General features: G+C 40.8%; 2 protein-coding genes across 2 annotated transcripts; both read right to left on the bottom strand.

Moving 5' to 3' along the window:
* Window positions 1-326: 326 nt before the first annotated feature.
* Window positions 327-6,231, bottom strand: tvp23b (trans-golgi network vesicle protein 23 homolog B (S. cerevisiae)). Its single transcript, XM_028567585.1, has 7 exons — window positions 6,108-6,231; window positions 5,555-5,631; window positions 4,327-4,471; window positions 3,360-3,449; window positions 3,051-3,176; window positions 1,841-1,969; window positions 327-1,747 (listed from the first exon to the last, which is right to left on the bottom strand). Exons 1-7 carry the CDS (start codon window positions 6,117-6,119, stop codon window positions 1,721-1,723), a joined length of 606 nt encoding a protein of 201 aa, XP_028423386.1. The 5' UTR covers window positions 6,120-6,231; the 3' UTR covers window positions 327-1,720.
* A 3,112-nt stretch (window positions 6,232-9,343) lies between these two features.
* trim16 (tripartite motif containing 16) lies at window positions 9,344-22,210 on the bottom strand. Its single transcript, XM_028567651.1, has 6 exons — window positions 21,093-22,210; window positions 17,894-17,989; window positions 15,176-15,409; window positions 13,311-13,482; window positions 11,469-11,564; window positions 9,344-10,554 (listed from the first exon to the last, which is right to left on the bottom strand). Exons 1-6 carry the CDS (start codon window positions 21,831-21,833, stop codon window positions 9,920-9,922), a joined length of 1,974 nt encoding a protein of 657 aa, XP_028423452.1. The 5' UTR covers window positions 21,834-22,210; the 3' UTR covers window positions 9,344-9,919.
* Window positions 22,211-22,527: the final 317 nt, after the last annotated feature.

Raw genomic sequence — 22,527 nt, 5'->3', positions numbered from 1 at the left:
AAACACAAAAAACTAGCGACAAAAACATTGAAAAAAAGTGTCAAAAACCTCAGAAAAAAAAATTATAAAAAAAATTGCCAAAAACATTAAAAAAATTGCCAAAAAAAGAAAAACCTCAGAAAAAGGGTCAAAATCACCGGAAAATTTTTGACCAAGAGGCGGACAACAGGTGCTTGTTGGGCAGGGGAAGACAACCCGAGGGTTAAACATTCATTCAAAGTTGTTAACTAAAATAGTTGACTGTGAAATAATCCGATACATCTTAAAATCAGCTTCATTTTCTGAAAAGTTTGTTCATTGATCTTCAAAATAACTGTTTATAAATATAAAGGAGGTCATTTCAGTTTTAATCCAGCAGTTTCTTTCTTATCTTCAAAATTTCACATTTGCTCAATCAGATTTTCTGATCGGTCGAACAAGCGAACACATAAGGATTATTTGAAGCCTGACAAGATGGATTTCCGTTGTGATATTTGATCTGACCTCGAGAGTCCAAGGTAAGAAAACTACCACACTGTTGGGAAAAATGTTACAAATGTATTTGCACAAAAGAAGACGTTCCACATAGTTTCTTTACATACATATTTACAAACTCCTGGGATACTTTACACTGTTACTTTACAACCTTGTCCATTATACAAAAACACAAATGTTTGTATAACACCTCTCAAACACATTATTCGCTTTATAAAGATTAAAGTTAGGAGGCATTGAGTAGGTTTACATGCACGTTAATATTCCACGATTATTCACAATATGACAATGATACGTAAACAGCATATTCGGTTTGGATATTCCGAATATTTTTGGATTAAGATGTTTGATATTCCGGCATCATTCATTCTTTGGACATGTATACAACGTATTTAGAATATTTGTGTCAATCGGGGTTTTTTAAAAACACAGTTTGTGACCGTTTACGGCCTCCTGTGCGTTTACGGCTTACGGTGAGCTCTGTGCGTTGCTATGGTTACTGCACATAAACCAACCAGCCAAGCGTTTGCAAGGCTGCGGTAGAGAGGCACGGTCAAAATATAAAGACGGAGAAACACAGCTACTTGTTGAAACGTTATGAAAGACTTGGATATCTACAGGTTTTTGAGTGTGCGCACTCATCACATCGTCAACGTTTTCAAGAAGATGGTTGAAGGGATCAAACAGGGAGGTTGTGTTCACGCTCTCCAACAAGTCCGCCACCGGTGGAACACTTGGTGAAAAAAATCGTATTTTGCACGGCTGCACGTAAGCAGGAATATTAGTTTTCATTAGCCATGTGAACAGCATAGTTGTAATGGTGTCTTTTTTTCGTGTTAAGGGCAAAAAGCGCAATATTATGTGCATGTAAACGTAGTCAGTGAAGAAAAAACTAAATAAGACAAACGAAAGAAAACAGACTAAAGAAGATACCTCAGGGAGATGATCGACTACATGCCACTTTAACATTTCACACCATTACGTCCTTTTTTCCACTCATGCATCAAAGTCTGTGAGGTTTCATAGCTGAGCTTCGCTTACTGGAAACTGCTACCAGACCTATCTGTGGAAAGAGAAACTTTCTTTTGGGACTGATTGAGTTACATTAGAAAGAAACAAAAGAAAAAACAAAAAACTGTTATTTCAGTTAATATTTCAAAAAAAGACTTTTCTATCAAGTTGCTAGAAGAATATATAATAAGCATTAATAACAATGCAAAATGGTTAAAAATCGCAGAGCTGCACTCTACGATTCCTCTTCTTTAGACAGCGCCTGGGGACGAGAAACACCACATACGTGAGAATTGGTGAAATGACGGAAAAATAATGCGACTATTCAGCGTATGTCACTCAAAATTCAAGTCACCTGTTTGAGGAACTGTCGCCCAAAATAATTTGTAGCCATATTCTTTAAGCTGGTCCTGCTTCCCACTTTACAGCGCACGTAGCCGTAGAGGTTGGCGCCTTGCAACACCACGCCCATGATCACCACAGGCTGCGTGGGGGGGATAGACAGTCAGTCAGGGTTTAATAGTTTGGATTGGAAAACACTGGAACATTACAAACTCATAACACTCTCTTTAACCTCCTCCCCTCTGCCATCACTCTCCTGAACTGAGGATAAGAGGGGTCACCCCCACTTTGGCCACTCACCCACTTCTACACACATTACATACTTATACCAATATGCATCTTGTTATTTTTGCGTTCTAGCTTTGATACATTTACAGACATCCATACATTACAGATTAACTAATTTCACGTTTATCTTTGTTAATTAGGTCATGACACACACTACTTTGCACTATTACTTTTTGCACTCTACATCCCACTCCATGTGTACTTGTCTTGATATTATGTCTTCTTTGTCTATTTGTATATTTTGTTGATATGTGCCTATATGTATATTGTTGTCTCTATTGTACAGTATGTGTCTATATTACTAGTTGTCTACTGAATGTTTACTACTGCATGTCTATTTGTTCAATGTATAGAGTTAACACCTACCAAAATCAAATTCCTTGTGTATGTAAGTATACTTGGCCAATAAAAGTGAATGTGATAAAACTGATTCGGATTAAAAATGGCCGGTAATATTCCATACTTCTCATATCAATAGGTCCCATCAAAAACCAATAATGAATGCATCTACTAACAAGTATTGTGTTTGTATCAAAGTCGGATACATCTTCTTCACTCCTCTGTGCCTTAGAGCTCCATTGTTGTCCAAAACAAATGTCCAAAAAGACATCAATGAGCCACACTGTTGCACTGGGGGACATGTTCCTTCATCACCATCAGGGTTCAACAGTAAGGGTAGCCTGATGGCCCGGGGCAAGTAAAACGCCACGTCGGGCAAGTAAATACAACAACTGATAAAGAAAAGTTTCAATCATTTTTCTCCCCGATCATTATCGTATCAGAAAATATCGTTCTCTATCCCTCTACGAGGCTTTTATGAAGTTTTGAGTGCAAGGCAGATAAAAGTGGTTGGTTTTTCAAAAGGAATTTCTTTCATTGAAAATAATAAAATGACAAACGAACAGCAGTTTAATCCTTTAAAGTCAAGAACTTACCACCCATTTAATCTTAAAGGAAAACAGGGTGCTGAAAGCAAAGACGACCCAGAGGACCGGACAAACAATCAGTCCGATCCAGAAGATTCGGGACTCAGAATCTGCCGCCTGTTGCTTCCCAGTGCCCTGAAGAAAACAGGATATTCTCACAGTAAGGACACCTGCAATTACTATAAAGCCTGATGACAAATAAACAAGTGTATTTATCAACTCCACACAGTAAAACAGGTCATGTGAGGTTTAGGATCCACTTGTGGGACAAAACGACTAAAGGAAAAGCAACATGGAACAAGCGAAGGAGCATCTTACCTTCCTAGACTCAAACACCCAGTGGTTGCGTCCGTCATCATCCACCTGGTTCCACCACCGCAGACTAACCATCAATCTCCCGGTGATGTTCTGGAAATACATCAGGGTTTCCCCCAGAAAGGTTGTTAGGCCCGATGGCAAGTGGCTTTATTTGAAGTCATCAGACTGACCGCAGCGTTAACGTAGAGCCCAATAGTTTCTGTGACAACCGAAAAATGGACGGAATGGCGTAATTAAGAATTTAAAAAAAGCTATAAGACAGATTCCATAGGGCTCTACATTATATCAGTGCTAAAAGCTAACTGGAGATTTGAAAATATGTCTATGTCTAAGTTTCCAAACGAGCCGCCCCACTGTAACTAGTTTAAAGATATAGATAGAGATATGGACTATTGGATAGTATTGTTTTTGTTTTGTCATTTAACATTATAACAAAATAAGGAATGTAAAATGTTTCTGTTTATTAGAGTGTTGTGTTTCTTTAAATTAAAACAAACAATGGCTATTTGTGGCCACCGGTACTGTGCCTACCTGTTGTTCTTTGCTAAGCCAGTAGGCTACACTGTTGGTCCAATTTAAGGCTCTGGTAAACAGCATTTGGTCATCCTGAGATTTGGTATTTGGATCACAGTGATCCAATCTAATGTTCCTTTAAAAAACTGGCATAAAAGTAAGATGGATCAGGTGATCCTGGATAGCAAAACACAGGATTTTCAAATCCGGATCAATATGATCCAGATTGAATTTTTTGAAAAATAGTCCTACTGAGAAATCCAGTTGTGTGGAGCTGATAGTCTTAATTAGCTTTGTAGCAACTCATTTGGCAACGGCTTGAATGTAACGGACGTTCATTAATATGAAAAAATGACGCACTAAAGCTTTAAATTAATACCAGCATTGATAAAAAGAATTCCTGTTGTTGACTAGAGAGAACATATCATGTAAAATAATAACAAAAAAAACGCACCTTCACTGTCCAGAAGTCACAGGAGAGCAGAAGGATTATTGTGACCATGCAGGCGATGAAACTGCTACTATAAATCTCACAGAGCAGGTAGACGATGATGGCACTCACTCTGAAGAACAGGTGAAAGAAGGACGCCACTGGATGCCTGGTAACAGAACACATGTAATGCAACGTTGAGCATACCAACTCATACTGTACCGCAGGGCTGATACTTAATATTTGCATCATCTATTATGACAACAGACACGGTCACAAAATGCTTCACAGTCAAAGAAATCAAAGATAAAACACCAGACAAAATATACAAGAACAAACCAAACCAATTATTCGATTCTTAAAATAGTCATTTAATAGCTGACAACTACTTGATTGATAGATACATTTAGCAGCTCAAGTGCTGCCGCTCTTGTCTTGATATTAGCATAATAGTCTTATTAGTATTTTTGTATATTATGTTGATATGTGCATGTATGTATACTGTTGTCTCTATTGTACAGTATGTGTCTAGATTACTATTTGTCTACTGAATGTTTACTACTACATGTCTATTTGTTGAACATATAGAGAGTTAACACCTACCGAAGTCAAATTCCTTGTTTATGTAAGTATACTTAGCCAAAAAAAATGATTCTGAACGCATTCAGCCTTCTTTCTCATTTTGACAAGGTTTGCCGAAGAAAATAACTTTGTCTTGTGGTGACGATCACATTGAAAAATAAATAACAGTAATTTCTTATACTGCACTGTAAATTTTATTCTTGTTTTTTTTTTTTATTGTGTTGTAACTGCTCTTTAATGTTTTATGCAAAGCACTTTGAATTGCCCTGTTGCTGAAATGTGCTATACAAATAAAGCTGCCTTGCCGCATGCAACAGTTACTTTGTTTGCATATATTGGTTTTTCTGTATTTATTGTTAATTTCATATTCATGTTTGTTTATGTATGCGCCTTTCACCAAGGCAAATTCCACATAGGTGTACGTAATGTGCCAATAAAACCTTTTCTGATTCTGATATCATATGTATATATACAATTTTTTTTTTTTTAAATATGCAAACATGTATGTGCACCGCATAGTAGTCGCATGTTTTGTTTACCTTGTTCAGCTTTGTTGTCCTTGTTATTTGCGGTACGTCTATGTCTAGCCCGAGTTAAATCCCTTGTATGTGTTGACTTAACTTGGCCGTTAAAGCGGATTTGAGAGCGTTAAATCCACCTGTTAACTTACCTAATATTGGTTTTCTTTGACCGTTTCCCTGCATCCTCCTCCGCGTCAAACAGAGACACGTCTTCGTCATTGTTATCCTGAGGGATCAATGAAGGAGATGCTAAACCCTCAGAGACTCGGAACACTAACAAAAAACATTTAAACTAAAGCTTCATCTTTGTTTACATACTAGCCAGTCACCTTGCTATCGTTAGCTGGCTATTAGCGACAGCAGTTTGAATGCATGCAAAGTTATACAAGCCGAAAGTAAACACTGTTGTGGGTGTTTTTTAAAAGAAGAAAAGAAAACTTCACCGTTGTACGGTTTTGGGAAAAGGGGGAAGCTAAATTAACGTTAGCTAGCTGTGTAAGTGAGAAATGTAAATAGCTACAAAAGCTAGCGTGCTAGCTAACTACTTAGCAACATTAGCACGACAGATGTTCACTTTAGCTGGAAAATATTTTGTTTTGACGAGCTCATTTACTGTTCTTAGCTTTATTAGATGACGCTACTTTGGACGCTTGACATATTCTAGATAGCAGATAAAAGATAAACACGAAAAGTGTCACTTACGTCTGTTAGCATGTTGGAAACTGAGCAGGCTCTTCCTGGTTACGTCCACGGAAGGCAGAACGTCGTCGTTCTACTGGTTACGTCTTCTTCTTCTTCTTTGGGGTTTTACGGCAGTTGACATCTATGCGTAGCATTACTGCCTCCCATTGGTCATTACTCGTTATCTATTATTTCATTTCATTATCATCTTCTAAGTAATAATAATAACTTTATTCAGGACACAAATGGAAGGTCCATAGTACATTAAAAATGAAAATATTTACTAAGACATATAGCAATTAATATACACTACAATTAATATAAATTAAAAAAAAAGGTCAACAACCTTCACCTGTAATATACAAAAAGGAGCACCAATGTCTCCACAGTCAAGATGCATATGAGCTAAAATCAATGTGGGCTAAAGCTTGTATAATTCTGTTTCCGGAGACAGACATTCTACACTATACTATCGATACGTAAAATACGTAGTCCGGTGCTTTTCAAAAATGTAAATATGTTTCTATTTACGGAAACCCCACTTTCAAGGACATCTTTGAACCTGATTTCCACTGGTCCTAACTTATGTAATGCTGCTAACATGAGCCCTCTTTCTTGATTGTATTTCCTCCATGAAATCAGGACATTTCTCAGGACTTTTCCTCACACAGACTGCAGTGCCCTGTTTGGTGTTTTCCGATTATAAAAAGTGTACCGTTCAATCTGCTGTTACCAATTCTCAATTTACTGATAATTACCTGCTCTTTTCGGTTAGCCCCACTGTTTTTCACTCCTCCTACTTTATTTTGTATTGCATGCAAGTGTCTTTGTGCACGTTATAGGTTTACAAAGTAAAAAAGCCCAAAGTCCCCCCCAAAGGGACTTACCATCTCCAACAGAAAACATTGTTCACAAACTGCTCCAAACAGCTCTACTGTAGTCCAGCCTTTATTTCAGAGACAAACATGGGTCACTTTGTAACACATGTTATAATGCTCGCCTAGCTGCTAGCATGGCACGCCCTCATACTCTGCTTCTGACTGGCTAGTAGTCCTTACCTAGGTACTGAGCATGTGCGACTACCAACAAAGATGGAACAGAAGTGAGATGTCTCACTCTGTAGCTAAAACGGAGAGCTCAACACACAGGGTGAAAAGAGGAGCTGCAGTAATGAGCAGTACAACAAAAATATGGTATTTTTAAAAAATTAAACCATGTAAACGTATTCTGATACAACCTCTAAATACAATTATGAACCAGAAAATGAGCATAATATGAGCACTTTAATGTTGTGGGGAAGCTCGAACTATGAACAAAAACACACTTTTTTGTGTACAAAATGAAGGAGCCCACTCTCACTCAAAAGTATACAAATAACACGGGTTTTCACTTTGAAAGTAAGTGCAATGTGTACGCCAAAGTAAAATTGTGCATACAGTAAACACGTGGAGCGCTCCAATTACAGTAATGGAGACTGGTGCGTTTATAGTATAAAGGGACGCGTGCATATAAAACGCACCGGTCTCCCTTACTACTGTACGCACAATTTAACTTTGGCATACACATTGCACGTTTGTAAACCCGTGTTATTGGTACGCTTTTGAGTGAGACCGGGTTGAAATGAAGATACAAAGTTGTATTTGCATACAGAGAAATGAAAACCCCTTTAAATTCACAGTGGGATGAAAAGTAACAGTAGTCCCAAAGGTACACCGGAGGGGTAGGCTATAAATATGACTTGAGTCCAAATAAACATTCATAATTTATCACATTAGTTTTACAAAGAATGATTCTGCTGTGAACAGGTTTAATGTGTGGGTCCATTTTTGTTTCACATAATAGATATTTTGTCGCGACACAAACATTTAATTCAACAGGGCCAAGCCACACAAAAACAAAACAATAAGACAATAACAACAACGTAATTGTTGGGTGGTACAGACACATGTTAGCGATGATGGTGCCAGAGCTGCTTTCTTTGCTTTCACCACAAATTCATCGTTTCTAGCGCCTCATCACCCCAGGTAATGCAACAGCTTCTGAAATACTCATATTCACGTAACACAAACACTACACAGTCAAGTTGTTGCTCTACTGTTCATATATTCTCTGAAAGGACTCCAAGGGGCACCTAGACCAAGATCATATCTGCAAGAGTTGAAGCTGCATTCTCCATAGAAAGCAAGTCCAGAAACTTCTTCAACCAGTTATATTTGTTATACCAGTCTAATTTGCATCTGCAGCTATCTATGATTGTTAGATTGCTAACGTTAGCTCAAAACGTCATTCAAGTGACAGCCTTTGTTGTGTTTGATTGCTAACTTGTAGCCAGCAACAGCAGTCAATTCAAAATTTTTTAGCTACGATTGTTTGATTGCTAACGTTAACCCTAAGACTGTGCGTTAGCTCAAAAAGCCGTTAGCATCTTGGAGGCTACTTGTCGCAAAGTGACGCAAGCGCGACTCACATCTGCACTCGGCGCAAAGTGACGCATCGGGCAGTGACAGTCCTCTTCACGGAGAGAAAATCTAGTGCAATTGTTAGCGCTTTCCCATTACATGGTACCTGCTTGACTCACCTCTACTCTACTTTTTTGGTTTAAAAAGTCCCTGGTACCTGCTAACAGGTACGTTTTTTTTAGTGACACCTCCGTCGAGGTTCCAAGCGAGCTGAGGTGATACCAAAAGGGGACGTGAAAGCGACAGAGAAGCGTGTCCTGAACAAACCCGCCATTTTTTAATAGTTTAGCCAGCTGCGTTTTTGTTTTTTGCTGCCCCCAGCTTCCTTTGAAACAAAATGTGTCTTGTGGCCGTGGTGACAACAACACACCTCCGACGTTCTGTGTGTGTGTGTGTGTGTGTGTGTGTGTGTGTGTGTGTGTGTGTGTGTGTGTGTGTGTCGCGTTAGGTCACGCATGGATTTATTAAGAGAACGGGTCACGTCAGTTTACTGCAGCGCCGCTATGACGACCAGCCACGCTGAGGCCGTACTCAAATCTGCAATGGAAAACGGACGCACAGTGCATTGAGGAGAGGCAAGTAGAGTTGAGGCGAGTTGAGCGGGTACCATGTAATGGAAAAACGCTATATACACTCCTGGTCAAAAGTTTGGTCACTTACACATTTCCATTCCAGACAGAATACCAGCTGAGATCAGTTGCATTGTTTTGTTTTTTTTAAATCAGAGCAGTAGTTTTCAGATTACATTATGCGCTTACATAATTGCAAAAGGGTTCTCCAATGTTTTCTCAGTTAGCCTTTTAAAATGATATCAGATTAGTAAAGAGAATGGGCCTTTGGAACATTGGATGAATGGTTGCTGATAATGGGCTATGTAGATATTACATTAAAGATCCGCCACCCACTCAGATCAGCTGGTATTCTGTCTATAATGGAGTGGAAATTTGTAAGTGACCCCAAACTTTTGACAGGTAGCGTATGTTGTACAGGTCTTGCGTGTATATTTTCCAATCGGCTTCCCAACACACACACACACACACACACACACACACACACACACACACACACACACACACACACACACACAAACACAAACACAAACACACAAACACAAACACACCACATCTATTACCTCTGTCCAAAATCTTTTTAACAATGGGCAGGGCCACAATAAATGCATAAAGGTACCACGCCTACCACAGCCATGCCACCACAGTTCTGGGTCCATTTGTTTTTTAAACTTATGTGGTGTAATATAAGCCCTATGTATGATTTCCATTTGTATAACTTTATACCTTACACAATTGGACATGGATGTAGTCTTATAATGTTGAATTGTTACTTAAAAGATTCAGGAAATAATCAGACTTCAAATCATTGCTGTGCTGCAGTGTTGGAAACAGTAGCTCTATTCTCAGGTGGGGTGGACGGAGAGGGGCTTTTGACCTGCAACGGCTCTCCCGGGGCCACCAAAGCAACTAGATTCTCCTTCTTGGACAACCAGAAAGCCGGGTAAAGAGGCTCCAGGAACTCGGCCTTGTACTGGTGGATGGGCGTCATGGTGTCGTCCACACCGTAGAAAGAAAGAAGGCCTTTCCTGTAGTCCAAATAAACGCCGACACGAATGAACTTCTCCACGCTGAGGGGGATCTCCACGCTGAGGGGGATCTCCACGTCGCTGTGCCAGGCGGAGAAGGTGCGTCCGTTCCACTGCAGACACCAGGAGAAGTTGTTCCCCGTGATGCAGCAGTTGCTCTCGTTGCCCTTGCGGTCGATGCTCTTGTAGGTGAGACCGATGTGTGTGCCCTCGCCGCTGATGTCCGCCTCAAAGTAGTGGCGCCCCAGGTAGAAGCTCTCCGTCGCCAGGACCTGGCGCCAGTTCTCGAACCTCTCGGGTAGATCGGGATAAGGATGCTGCCAGGGCGTGGTGTTAGTCACCTTCCTGTTATCTTCTGTCAGCCGCAGGAACTTGTGAGCGGTGTCAGCGTCGAAACTCACTTGGGCGGCATCTGGGAGGAAGAGGAGGATTGTGAAATGTTAGTTTACGTGTGATGTAAGTGTTACATAAGACTGCAGTCAGGAGTCCAAATAGCACTGAGGTCTCCGAGGGCATATCCTCCATATTGTTTTTGTTTGCAGCCACTACTACACACAAATGTGTTAAGCTTAAAGAAGAAAGACAAATATAGTCAGTGCTCAGCTGTGCTAGTGATTGCTAAAGTTAACTAAAAAGAGGAATAAAAAACAAAACATCTTTTGGAAATTGATCTTAATGCCTTAATTAAAAAAAAAAAAAATGAGGAAAAATCCAACCTTTAAGGACACCTATTTCCTTTATGAATGAATAATGTATCGTGAATAAATAAATGTTAAATAAAAATAAAATAAATGCTTCCTTAAAATACAGGGGGAATAAGTGAGTACACCCCTATGTTAAATTCCCATAGAGGCAGGCAGATTATTATTTTTAAAGGCCAGTTATTTCATGGATCCAGGATACTATGCATCCTGATAAAGTTCCCTTGGCCTTTGGAATTAAAATAGCCCCACATCATCATCACATACCCTTCACCATACCTACATATTGGCATGGGGTACTTTCCATAAGATCATCTCTCAATTCAAATCAAACCAGCTATTAGGCTAACTGAAATAATAATGCAACCATGCAGCCCAAAGTGCTTTACAGAACAACATTAAAACACAGATGAGAAAACTACAAAAAAAAACATGTAAAAAAAAAAATCAATAAGATAATAATAGAGAATAAAATAAACCTACAACATTACTCCAAATTAAGACTTGTATATACCTTGGACATATAACAAACATAGAACACATGTGAGACTGATGATCTCAGCATTTCTAAAAACGCCATGACTGCAGTATCTAAGCCTGATATTCAGAAAAAGAGATGACTGACACTTGAGGAAGTCGGCATGAGTCACTGGATCCGGTATAGACATGTTCTGTTTGGCTGCAGCAATTTCACGAACTGTTGTCTTTATCCCCGTTTTGTCTGCAAAAGGAAGAAAGTATATTTCATTCTCTGAAAACATAACCTGGATCAACAAAAGTACATATCCAGGATAAAGCAACAGGGTAACTTTGGATTCAACTTTGGGGGAGGCTTGAGATCTCCACTTTTGAGGAAAATTGAAATCTTTTGCATAGCAAACACTTCATTTGTTGCATTCTGGTGATTTATTTCTGCAACAATTTGTTCCTTTTCTGCATCAATTTATGGTGCAAATGTCTTTAATTGTGTAAAGGGAAATGATTATTAGATATTTGGGTGGGTTGCACTTGCCAGTTTTGATTATAATGGCAAATTACACCTACGGGATAAAGTCGGTCATTATTTCAGGCTTTGTCCCTCTCCTTCCTCTATGAGTTTGTTGCCGTTCTCAAAATCCCTTCGCTACGGCAAAGAACACCAACAACCTCTGAGAGCTGAAAATGGCAAGTTTTGAAGAAAATTTGGATGGTGCAACCAGGCCGGCCTGCTTGGTTCTTTCGGGGAATGATTGTAGAGATTTACAAAGAATATGTTTAGGGCATTTCTTCTCTAACTGGGACGTTTTGGGACCGACTGTTGGGGATTGCTGTGGACGAAGTTCACACGGAGATACACTGGTAAGAGCTAATGAGGTTTCATGTATCGGCTAATTTAAATAGCTCACGTTACTGTATTGTGTCGACAGTTAACTTTATTTAATATTGTATGTGGTGTTTTCTTTCACAGGTGCAAATGTTCCACCAAAACAAGTTCCTTCCTGAGACTATTTAGCAGAGCCACCGTCGCTGCGTCCAGAGCTTAGCGCCGCCCAAGACTGTTGTGATTGGTTTAACCCTTGTGTTGTCCTCAGGTCAAATTTGACCCGTTGCCTAAATGTCTATATCAGAAATATGGGTTTCTTTTTAACTACCTGATTTTGATTACCCAAAAATAACATGGATCATTCCATACAACGCGTAAAAAAAAAAAAAATCTATACTTTCATAGATTTGTGTGTTTTGTTCAATTTTTTAGCATTTGAAAAAGAAATACAGTATCTCGACTGAACGTTGACATTCTGTGATGATCCTTCCTTTAATATTAGTCTAAATAATTCATAATTTCTGCTTTTTAACTCAAGAATTAAGTATAATTTCCTATAAATGAGGTTTATGAATTCCAAAAATAAGTGTAAATCTAGTAATGAGTTTGTGTTAGTGGTGTTTATACATGGTAGTGAAAAGAAGCATTAAACGTAAAAAAAAAAAAAAAAAGAGACAAAAATGTTAGAAAAAGTGATTTTCAGCTTTGACCTGGAAGGACGATGCACAGTCGAATGGAAGACAACAGAAAAGGTTAAAGAAATGCAAAACAACCCAGAGTGATTCCCCACCCCCCCCATCCCAGAATGCATCGGTGGAGTAGCCAGACCTTACTCCACAGCGCTGTGAAGACAGGTCTGGCTACACGACACTACTGATACAGATTTGCATAAACTCCATCAGCTGGCACAGAGATGCAGCACAGGGAAACAAATACGTGCTGTCTTTTTAGCTTATGTAGGTGACACACTAAAGAGCTGAGTCATGTAGGACACAGGTGTTTTTGTAAGCACATTTTTTGCACACACGAGTTATGACACGCGGGTACGAAAATGTTTCACATGTGCCAACATGTCCCAGTCAGCTATCTGTACTGTCTGTTGTTGGCGTGTGCTGGAGTCTAGTTTCACCCTGCAGCAGGGTCATTTGTGCCAGTTTTTCTTACCGTTCTTGCACGTCTCTTTAACTTTCTCTACGTATAAAGACACGAGCATGGCACACAACTCCCGCGTGGAGTCGACGATCACGCGGCTGAAGGAATTCAGGCGGTCCATCAGGCCGATGTAGACCCCAGGCAGAGAGATATCAGTGGCTTCTTTCTTCCACTCTGAGTACTCCTGTAGAACAAACACAGCATTCAGGAGCAAGTCAAGTCATCTTTACATAGACTAAGAAATATCTGGGTGTTAGCAGTTGTTTGACTGTATATCCTAACACAAACTGTCCATAGAACGAGATTCACTGCTGTATTTTTTTTTTTAACATTTTGAAATGCATCATTTGTGCTCCAACAGTTTCTGTTGGCCACGGAGGGTCTCGGGAGATAGAAGAAGTCGACTTTGTCACGTTTTTACGAAGTTTGTCATTTTTGTCGACATTTGCTTTTTTTTTTTTTTTTTTTTTTTTTTTTTTTTTTTTAAACCTTTGGGACACTTTCCGACCTTTTCAGACGGTTACTAACTGAGCAACTTTGTTTTTTCTTAGAGTGCATATATAGCATATTTAAAATAACCCGTTCTTACTCCGAACTCGTAAAATACAGACACTTGGGCAGTGGCTCTCAAATACGACGCAAAAATGCGGCGCTTGAAGATGACGTAGCATTAAGAGTGACAATGGTAGCGAGTTGTATGAAAGTACGAAATCCCACGTAGGGAGGTTGGTTGGGGGGGTGGATGGGTCAAACAACACAGGACCTTCAACCCGGAGGCTGGGGGTTCAGGTCCCTCGTGTCACTTTTCCTAAACCCAACTGTAGCTTTTCTCTTGTCCCATTCTTATTTACCTAAACCCAACTGTCCCGTTCTTATTTACCTAAACCCAACTGTCCCGTTCTTATTTACCTAAACCCAACTGTCCCGTTCTTCTTTACCTGAACCCAACTGTCCCGTTATTCTTTACCTGAACCCAACTGTCCCGTTCTTCTTTACCTAAACCCAACTGTCCCGTTCTTCTTTACCTAAACCCAACTGTCCCGTTCTTCTTTACCTAACCCAACTGTCCCGTTCTTCTTTATCTAAACCCAACTGTCCCGTTCTTCTTTACCTAAACCCAACTGTCCCATTCTTCTTTATCTAAACCCAACTGTCCCGTTCTTCTTTACCTAACCCAACTGTCCCGTTCTTCTTTACCTAAACCCAACTGTCCCGTTCTTCTTTACCTAAACCCAACTGTCCCGTTCTTCTTTACCTAAACCCAACTGTCCCGATCTTCTTTATCTAAACCCAACTGTCCCGTTCTTCTTTATCTAAACCCAACTGTCCCGTTCTTTACCTAAACCCAACTGTCCCATTCTTTACCTAAACCCAACTGTCCCGTTCTTCTTTACCTGAAGCCAACCGTCCCGTTCTTCTTTACCTAAACCCAACTGTCCCGCGTGTCACAGAAACATACCTTTTATAAGCCCACCCACCATCTTTTCCTAAACCTAACTGCATCAAAAGTGACGCCAATAGTCCCGACCCAGCACGTTTAGATAAAGCGCGTTTAGGTAGGACACTAAAAGGAGACTTTTAGCGTCAATAACAACGCCAAAGTCGACCCAGACAAGGTTAGTCTGTTCAATTTCTGTGGTTCAGTGTCACAATAAGATTTGACAGAAATTCCTGCGTTTTCCTTATTTTCAGTGGTGATATAGCTAAAAATCTAAAACTGAAATCATTCATTTATATTTCATTTAAATTGTTATTTTCATTCGTTTTTGTTAACCTGGCAATATAGTTTCAGTTTAGTTTTGGTTTTAGCAAGAACAAGTTTGCAGGCTTTATGGCTCCGTCTATGTCTGGGATTTGATCGTGGTGGCGTTACCTACCTGTAAGAAATCCACATCATTTTTGTTCTTGGAGAGCTTCTCCATCTGCGCCTGAGTCTTCTTCAGCTCGGTGCACCTCTGCTCCAGGTGAACCCGGATGCCCTCGGCCTGCTTCAGCGCCTGCTTCTCCTCGCCCTCCAGGATCTCCGTCACCTCCCGCTTGGCCCTCTCCATCACCGCCTGCAGCTCCTCGAACTGGCTCTCCATCACCGCGCGCACCTCCTTCCCCGATTGCTGTGGAATGGTTTCACATAACAAAACTGACTTTCGATACGATAGATAGATCCCCAGGGAAAATTCAAGGTCCCAGTAGCTTAAAGACATCACACACAAAATGATACACCCACATGATAAATAGGATGATCAAATAACAATTCCACATGAATAGCATGGACAATAAAAGAAGAGATACTAAATAAAAAAACATCCACATGAATGTACTAAGGGATGTATAAGCATGAGAGGCTTGCAGTGACAGGGCAGGGACTGACCCTGTGATTCAGTATGCATGGTAAGGTGCTCTGGTGTCATGGTGGTAGTGCAAATAGGTCCAATAGTGCAAGGATAAATTCTAGAGACCAGCATTAAATATGGACAACATAAGAGAATAATGTAGACCTATTAATGCCGCTTTCACAAAGATTTTGGCCTTTGCCTGTGTTTACTTGGATTTGTTCTTAAGTAATCTACACACACATTTAAGAGCACACATATGCACTTCTGAGTGCTGACATATTTGTCTAACCCTTCTTCTACAGTTGTATAATATAGTAGATTTAACTTAACTTTAAAAATATATATATAAATATAGTTTTTAAAGATTATTTTTTGGGCAATTTGGCCTTTAATGGACAGTTTTAGACAGGAAAGGGGGGAGAGAGAGGGGGGGGAGACATGCAGCAAAGGGCCACAGGTTGGATTTGAACCCTGTGACGCTGTGGTAAGGACTGAGCCTTGGTACATGGGGCCACGCTCTACCAGGTGAGCCATTAAAGATTCTTTTTTGCATTTTTAGGCCTGTATTTCTGACATAAACATTGGAGAGAGAGAGAGGGGAAATGACATGCAGCAAAGGGCCACAGGTCTGATTCGAACCTGCGGCCGCTGCATCAGGGACTGAGCCTCTATATATGGGCATGTGCTCTACCAAGTGAGCTACCCATAACTACTTTTTAATAAAGAAACACCTACACATTGAATACGGACTAAGAAAACTAAATAATTAATGATTGATCAGGCTATTTATTGGCCCATTGTAGGTCTGTTTCACCCTAGGCCTCCTCGCATAATGGGATATAATCATTAGCTGGTTTGGCGGCCACTTCCTGCAGAAGTACCGGCACTTGACTTTGGAGCCTTTTGTGTGGCCATTCTTGACTTTATTCTCTTAACTTTCAATCTGTGGGTGTGTGTGTACACGGCCCTGAGGTTTCACGCCCTTTCATGTGGATCCACCGGGCGTTTTAAGTGCTACTGTGAATCTAACTGGCACATGCTTTGAGTTTACCAGGACAATGGGATTCATTGTGAGGACACAGGTCCGACCAGTTCTTCTGTTTAAGAAAAAACATCATAAATCTGATTTCTTTGGAATTTCTCAAGAACTAAATCCTGGAAAAAAAAAAAAAAAACACGTTGGCCTGTTGTGTGGGTCCAGCACATATTTTGCATTCTGAATGTTGGCAGTGATGCACAAGCCCCGATAACAGAGAACAGGTTGGGAATGCATCGGGGGTCACGTGAAAGGAATGCTTTGTGCAAGAAGGAGCGCTACAGCAGCAGTCAGACTCTTTAATGTAACATCAGAACGTAGCCCTGCTAGCTGATTCTGCACAATGAACCAACACTTGACAATATTCTGCATATTTATTTCTATTTTTACTGTGTCACCTCCCACTGTGCAATATCCCACTTCTTATTCATCTGCACCTTATCTCTGTACATCTGTGTATATATACACAGTATGTTAATTATGTTTTACCTGTCTGTATAGAATAGTGGTGTTTATAGTCTACATTATTAGTATTCTTACTCCTATTCTTACTCTAAGTGCATTTTTTCTTTTTCTGTTGTGTTTGAATTTTTTAGCTGCTATAACAGGGGGATGTCCCCAGTTTGGGATCAATGAAATCTTATCTTGTTGCCTCACCACCACCAACTTTGAACCGTGGATTTCCTCCCACGCCTCAGGAAACCTGTCCGGCGGATTGGGTGGCTCCAATACCTCAGTGATTACTGGCGGCTCGAGCCAAAAATAGCAGCTGCTGCTTATCTATAAGTATTGTGAAATTCATATGACACACAGTGAGCTCATTCCAGATTAGTCACACAGTGTGCAGGGGCGGGACTAGAAGGAGGGCATGGCTTGGCATGGATTGCTGATAGAGTGCTGTCAGTCTGACAAATGCAATTCCCATTGGATCAGAGCACAGCACTGTTACTTGGCTGCCTGTTCTGCCAAATCTCCCAGCCCTTAGCTGTGTTCGACACCGTTCCCTCTTTCACTCACTATTCCCTATTTAGTGATTATTAAACTACTAAGATTTTGGACACTCACTGAAAACACGCCATTGCGTGGCTTCCGTCAGGAGATGCGCCGGTTATTTGTGTGACAGAGGCGGGCGCGCCCAGCATCATGTAATGACTGATTATTGATCCACCTCCCTTGTGCCACCCCACTTAAAAAAATCCTGGAATCGCCCCTGACGGCATGTTTACCTCAATGTTGACTGTGTTGAGTTGAAGCTTGTTGATGGCGTTCTCTGCTGCCGTCAACGTCTTCCCCATCTCCGTCTGCTTCTCCTTCAGTTCCCTCTGTTGAGAAGAGAAGAGAAGAGAATTCAGCTCCTCACAAAACACACACGTCATGCTGAAAATATTTCTGTATTTGGCAGATGTCAACATTTAGGGCTGCTTCTTCAGGAAAACCGTGTTGTTGTCCTAGTTTCCTCTACTCCCTGCGGGGGCAGTTACACATCCTATTCTTCTTCACTCTTGACATTTTGAAGCTTTAAAAGCGTGATCTTGTTTTTAAAGAATCAAGTCTGAGTACTCAGGCAGGCCCAGACAACTCGGGAGATGAATTGTTTTCCACAAAAGGTTAGACCCTGAGGGCAACACTACAAATCCCTTGTGTGAAAGAGGACCAAGTCCTTAATGTCTTTGTTAGGGATCGACCGATACTGGTTTTTCAGGGCCGATATCAATACCGATTATTAGTAGTTAATGAAACCGTTAGACATTTGGCGCAGTTTTGCATTCACAGTAAAAATGAAAATCTTTGAGTCAAAATTTACATTTTGGAATGATACAAACTCCAGCACAAAAGTTTGATTAAATGCTTTAAAACTTTAGTGCGTAACTTTGATATTAATGAACATCCGTTACATTCAAGCCATTGCCAAATGAGTTGCTACAAAGCTAATGAAGACTATCAGCTCTGGAGGTGGTGTGTGGTCACGGAAGGCTTGTATCATGTGGATGCTCCGACAGTTTTGTTGTCATTACTACAATTCCTCATGGGGGCGGTGGAAACTATGCACTCTACATACATACATACATACATACATACATACATACATACATAGTTTGCTTCCTTGTTTTGTTATTTATTTAATTTGATATGAGGGATTGTTTCTGTACAGCTGCGATGATCAACTGGAAGTGTGCGAGCGGCGTTTGTGGTATTTTCACCGACATTACGAGCCTCCCAGCTCTGTTTGCTTTACAGCGTTAATAACAGGCGTGGGCTAAAAGCTGCAGAACGCTGCAGGAATTCGGTCTGGAGCGAGTAACACAAGGGTCATGGACCGTCATAAAGAAAGACAAATAACACTGTAGCTGTGGCGTGAGCCTTGTCTGCGTCAGAAGGGCTAAATAGAGTTTTAGTGTCGAGTGTGCAGCCTGCTAGACAGCATAATTATCCCGTTAATCACACAGATTGAAACCCTTTGCCGATCTTTACAGTGGATATGAGGTCAGAATGACAGGCCTGACTGGGTTTAAAGAGATCAGAGCTGCATTGTCTGTCGGACATATGAGAACAACTCTGTGACGTCTTGGCACGTGTGCTGTTACATTTTGTTCTTTTGAAGTTGAAAAACTTTATTACTATAAAAAATTATTTGAGCCCTGATGAGTCTGCTCAAACTTTCATGGACTCTATCTTTGCCTCTAGCGCTGCAAAGATTAATCAGTTAGTTTAGTCAACTATTAACTATTTTGATAATCGACTAATCGCTTTGAGTCATTATTTTATGGAGAAAAAAAAAAAAAGTATGAATTCTTTGATTCCAGCTTGTTAGATGTGAATATTTTCTAAATTTCTTTTCTCCTCTGCGACAGTAAACTGAATATCCGAGTTGTGGACAAAACAAGACATTTGAGGATGTCACCTTGGGCTTTTTTGGAAACACTGATCCACATTTTTCATAATTTTCTGACTTTTCAGAGGTCAGACAACTGATCCATTAATCGAGAATAAAAAAGAAATAAAAAAAATCAACATATTAATCGAAGATGAAACTAATTGTTAGTTGCAACCCAAGTTAGGATTCTAGCCACAGCTTTGTGGACCATTTGAATACTTTTGGTACGAGAGAGTGTCGTGTTTGTGTCTTCCTCTGTGTGCTCTGGAGAGTCCATTTAAAAGTGTGTAATCTCCACCGTAACATTTCTGCTCCTACGATTCGTTTAGCATTAATTAGACGTGGTTGAGTTCAGTCTAGCAGTGGTGGAATGTAACTAAGTACATTTACTCCAGTACTGTACTTAAGTACAAATGTTGAGGTACTTGTACTTGAGTCTTTTCTTTTCACGCCATTTTCTAGTTCTACTCCGCTACATTTCAGAGAGAAATATTGTACTTTTTACTTCACTACATTCATCTGTTACAGCTTTAGTTACTTTACATATTAAGATTTCTGCACACAAAACACATTTAGTTTATAAAATCTGATGTTTTATTCTAAAGTAAACTAGCCAACAATATAACAGACTACAAGTCCAGCAGAGATGAGACCATTAAACACAACTGGTTGGGTCCTTTACTCTTTCTACAATGGGAGGATTTTTCTGCATCGAGTACTTTTAATACTTTAAGTCCATTTTCCTGATGATACTTACATACTTTCACTTGAGTAACATTTTCAATGCAGGATTTTTACTTGTAACAGAGTATTTTTTACAGTGTGGTATTAGTACTTTACTTAAGTAAAGGATCTGAATACATCTTCCACCACTGCAGTGTAGTAAATTTGTGAACAGGCTGGAATCCTCCAGATCCTGTAAAGACCGTAAAGTTCCATTTCGTAAAACATCTTTTGCCCAAAATGTTTTTTTCTGTGAAAAGGAGCCAATCTGTGGAACTGGCTTCCTACAAATATAAAGACTCTAACTTAACTGTCCACCTTTAAAAAAAAAAAACTTATCAAAAGCATGGTTCATACAGCAGCAGCAGTGTGATCATACCATATAAAATGTATAGCTGTGTGTATGTGAGGTGTGCATCTGTGAGAGTTCAAGTGAATGTGTTTATTTACTATACTTATTTTTATTGTCGCTAACTGGTTTCTGGACATTTTTTTTTATTGTAAAAATTTGATTCCTTTATTGTTTTAACTGTTAAAAGCCCTTCTAGGGACTGGTGTTGCGAATTAGCCATGGCTATAAACACTGTGATACAGGCATTGGATTGTTCTTTATGTAATAATCTATGTTTTTTGTATCTGTCCCTATTCACATAAAACAAAATAAAATAGTAATACTAAAGAATGACAAAAAACATCCTGCAATAGAGTCAGATACGATTGATATTTAAATGACTGTTAATCGATTACTCGAACACGTGCAGCCCTAGATGTCGATATTTGCACTTTGACTGAAAGGAAAACAAAACAGAGCATCTGAGAGCACTCGCCTCTATCCGACTGCGAGCCTCCACCACGGGGACGGTGTTGTGGCCCTTGTGCTCCTCCGTCACGCAGTCCTGGCACACGCAGACGGCGTCGGCGCAGCAGAAAAGCTCCAGGGGCCACTTGTGGCTCTCGCAGGTCCGCCTCTCGATGTCCCTGAGCGGCTCCACCAGCCGGTGGTTCTGAAACTTGGGCTTCTCCAGGTGAGGCCGCAGGTGGGCCTCGCAGTACGACACCAGGCAGGTGAGGCAGGACTTGAGGGCCCTGCGGGGGCTCTCGATGCACGAGTCGCACACCACATCGTCGGGGCCCAAAGGTTCCTCCTTCGCCCCCTCTTCTTTCACCTCCTCTTTTGCTCCATTTGTCACAGGTTCGGTCAGCAGCTCCCCTGCTTGCTTCCCCTCCTCGGGCTTTTCGGGGTCCTCAGACCCCTTCAGGTCTTCTTGGATTTTGATCTCCTCTGTCGCTTTTATAGCATCCTGCTCCTCTTTGCTCTCGGTCCCAGGGCCTTTAGCCTCTGTCCCATTCTGTTTGGGACAGTCCGCAGGTTCACTCTTGTCCTTCTCGGGGCTCTGCAGACACTCGGGACATCCTTTATGTTTGTCCCCGAGGCAGGGGCCACAGACAGAGTGGCTACAGGCTGCCGGCATGTCTCCGCTTAAAACACCTGAGCAGACAACACACAGCTGCTGCTGCTGCTGCTGTTTGGAGATGGGAGCTGCTTCTTCCGCGGCCGTGTTTGCCATGTCTTCCACTCTTTATGCTCTCTGAAAAATAACTGGCTCGGCCACTTTTTTTCCCTCAGCCCTCTAGTTCCTGGAACACATCGAAGAGCCTGAACAGCCACACCTAGAGAGTATGTGAACACTAGTCAGGGCCCATAGTTTGAGTCAAAAAGCTCTCCGCCCCTTCAGCACTCGCATGCAACCAGGCAAACACTGATTCAACCCTGAAACACGATCACCGCCCTCCCCTTTTTCTGAAAGAGAAACCACATGGAGGGGCCGGCACTGCAGAAGAGGAACAGAGAGGTGTAGAGTTGCGTAGATTGTGTCTGAACAACTGAAACATGCAAGTTTCATTGGTAGTGTTAAGAATTCTCTAAAAGACGTGTTCGTTCTGATTTCTGGAGGAAGGAGGAGAGGCTGGGGTCGAATTGAAAGTTAAGCAAAAGGTTTAATGAAACTGCATGAAAACGACCAGACAAAACACAATTAAACATAAAACACTGCAGCTGACAGCGGACTGATCACATGCTTATCCTCGCGGAGTTACAGAAGAACAGTCATGTGACAGGACAAACAATACGCTGTAAACAGCGGACTTCAACGTGCTTCCCCTGTCGGGGTCACAGATTGAAGTGCTGACATCACCTCAGTTTCCGAATTATATCCTGTGGAATTGAGAGTCTTTCCCTTATTGGAAACTGTCCCAGATTAA

The sequence above is a fragment of the Perca flavescens genome, chromosome 21, assembly GCF_004354835.1.
Source record: "Perca flavescens isolate YP-PL-M2 chromosome 21, PFLA_1.0, whole genome shotgun sequence".
Taxonomy (NCBI): Eukaryota; Metazoa; Chordata; class Actinopteri; order Perciformes; family Percidae; genus Perca; species Perca flavescens.
This window is presented reverse-complemented; position numbering and strand designations above follow the sequence as displayed.

What these genes read in the sequence shown, in the direction of transcription:
- tvp23b (XM_028567585.1), bottom strand. An exon ending in TCAAAGAAAACCAATATTAG is followed by an intron (nt 4,472 to 5,554) that starts GTAAGTTAACAG and finishes TTCTGTTACCAG; the next exon opens with GCATCCAGTGGCGTCCTTCT. An exon ending in GTGACTTCTGGACAGTGAAG is followed by an intron (nt 3,450 to 4,326) that starts GTGCGTTTTTTT and finishes ATGTATTTCCAG; the next exon opens with AACATCACCGGGAGATTGAT.
- trim16 (XM_028567651.1), bottom strand. Translation starts at nt 21,833, where the DNA reads ATGGCAAACACGGCCGCGGAAGAAGCAGCTCCCATCTCCAAACAGCAG. An exon ending in TCAACACAGTCAACATTGAG is followed by an intron (nt 15,410 to 17,893) that starts GTAAACATGCCG and finishes ACCATTCCACAG; the next exon opens with CAATCGGGGAAGGAGGTGCG. An exon ending in TAAAGAGACGTGCAAGAACG is followed by an intron (nt 11,565 to 13,310) that starts GTAAGAAAAACT and finishes TTCCTTTTGCAG; the next exon opens with ACAAAACGGGGATAAAGACA.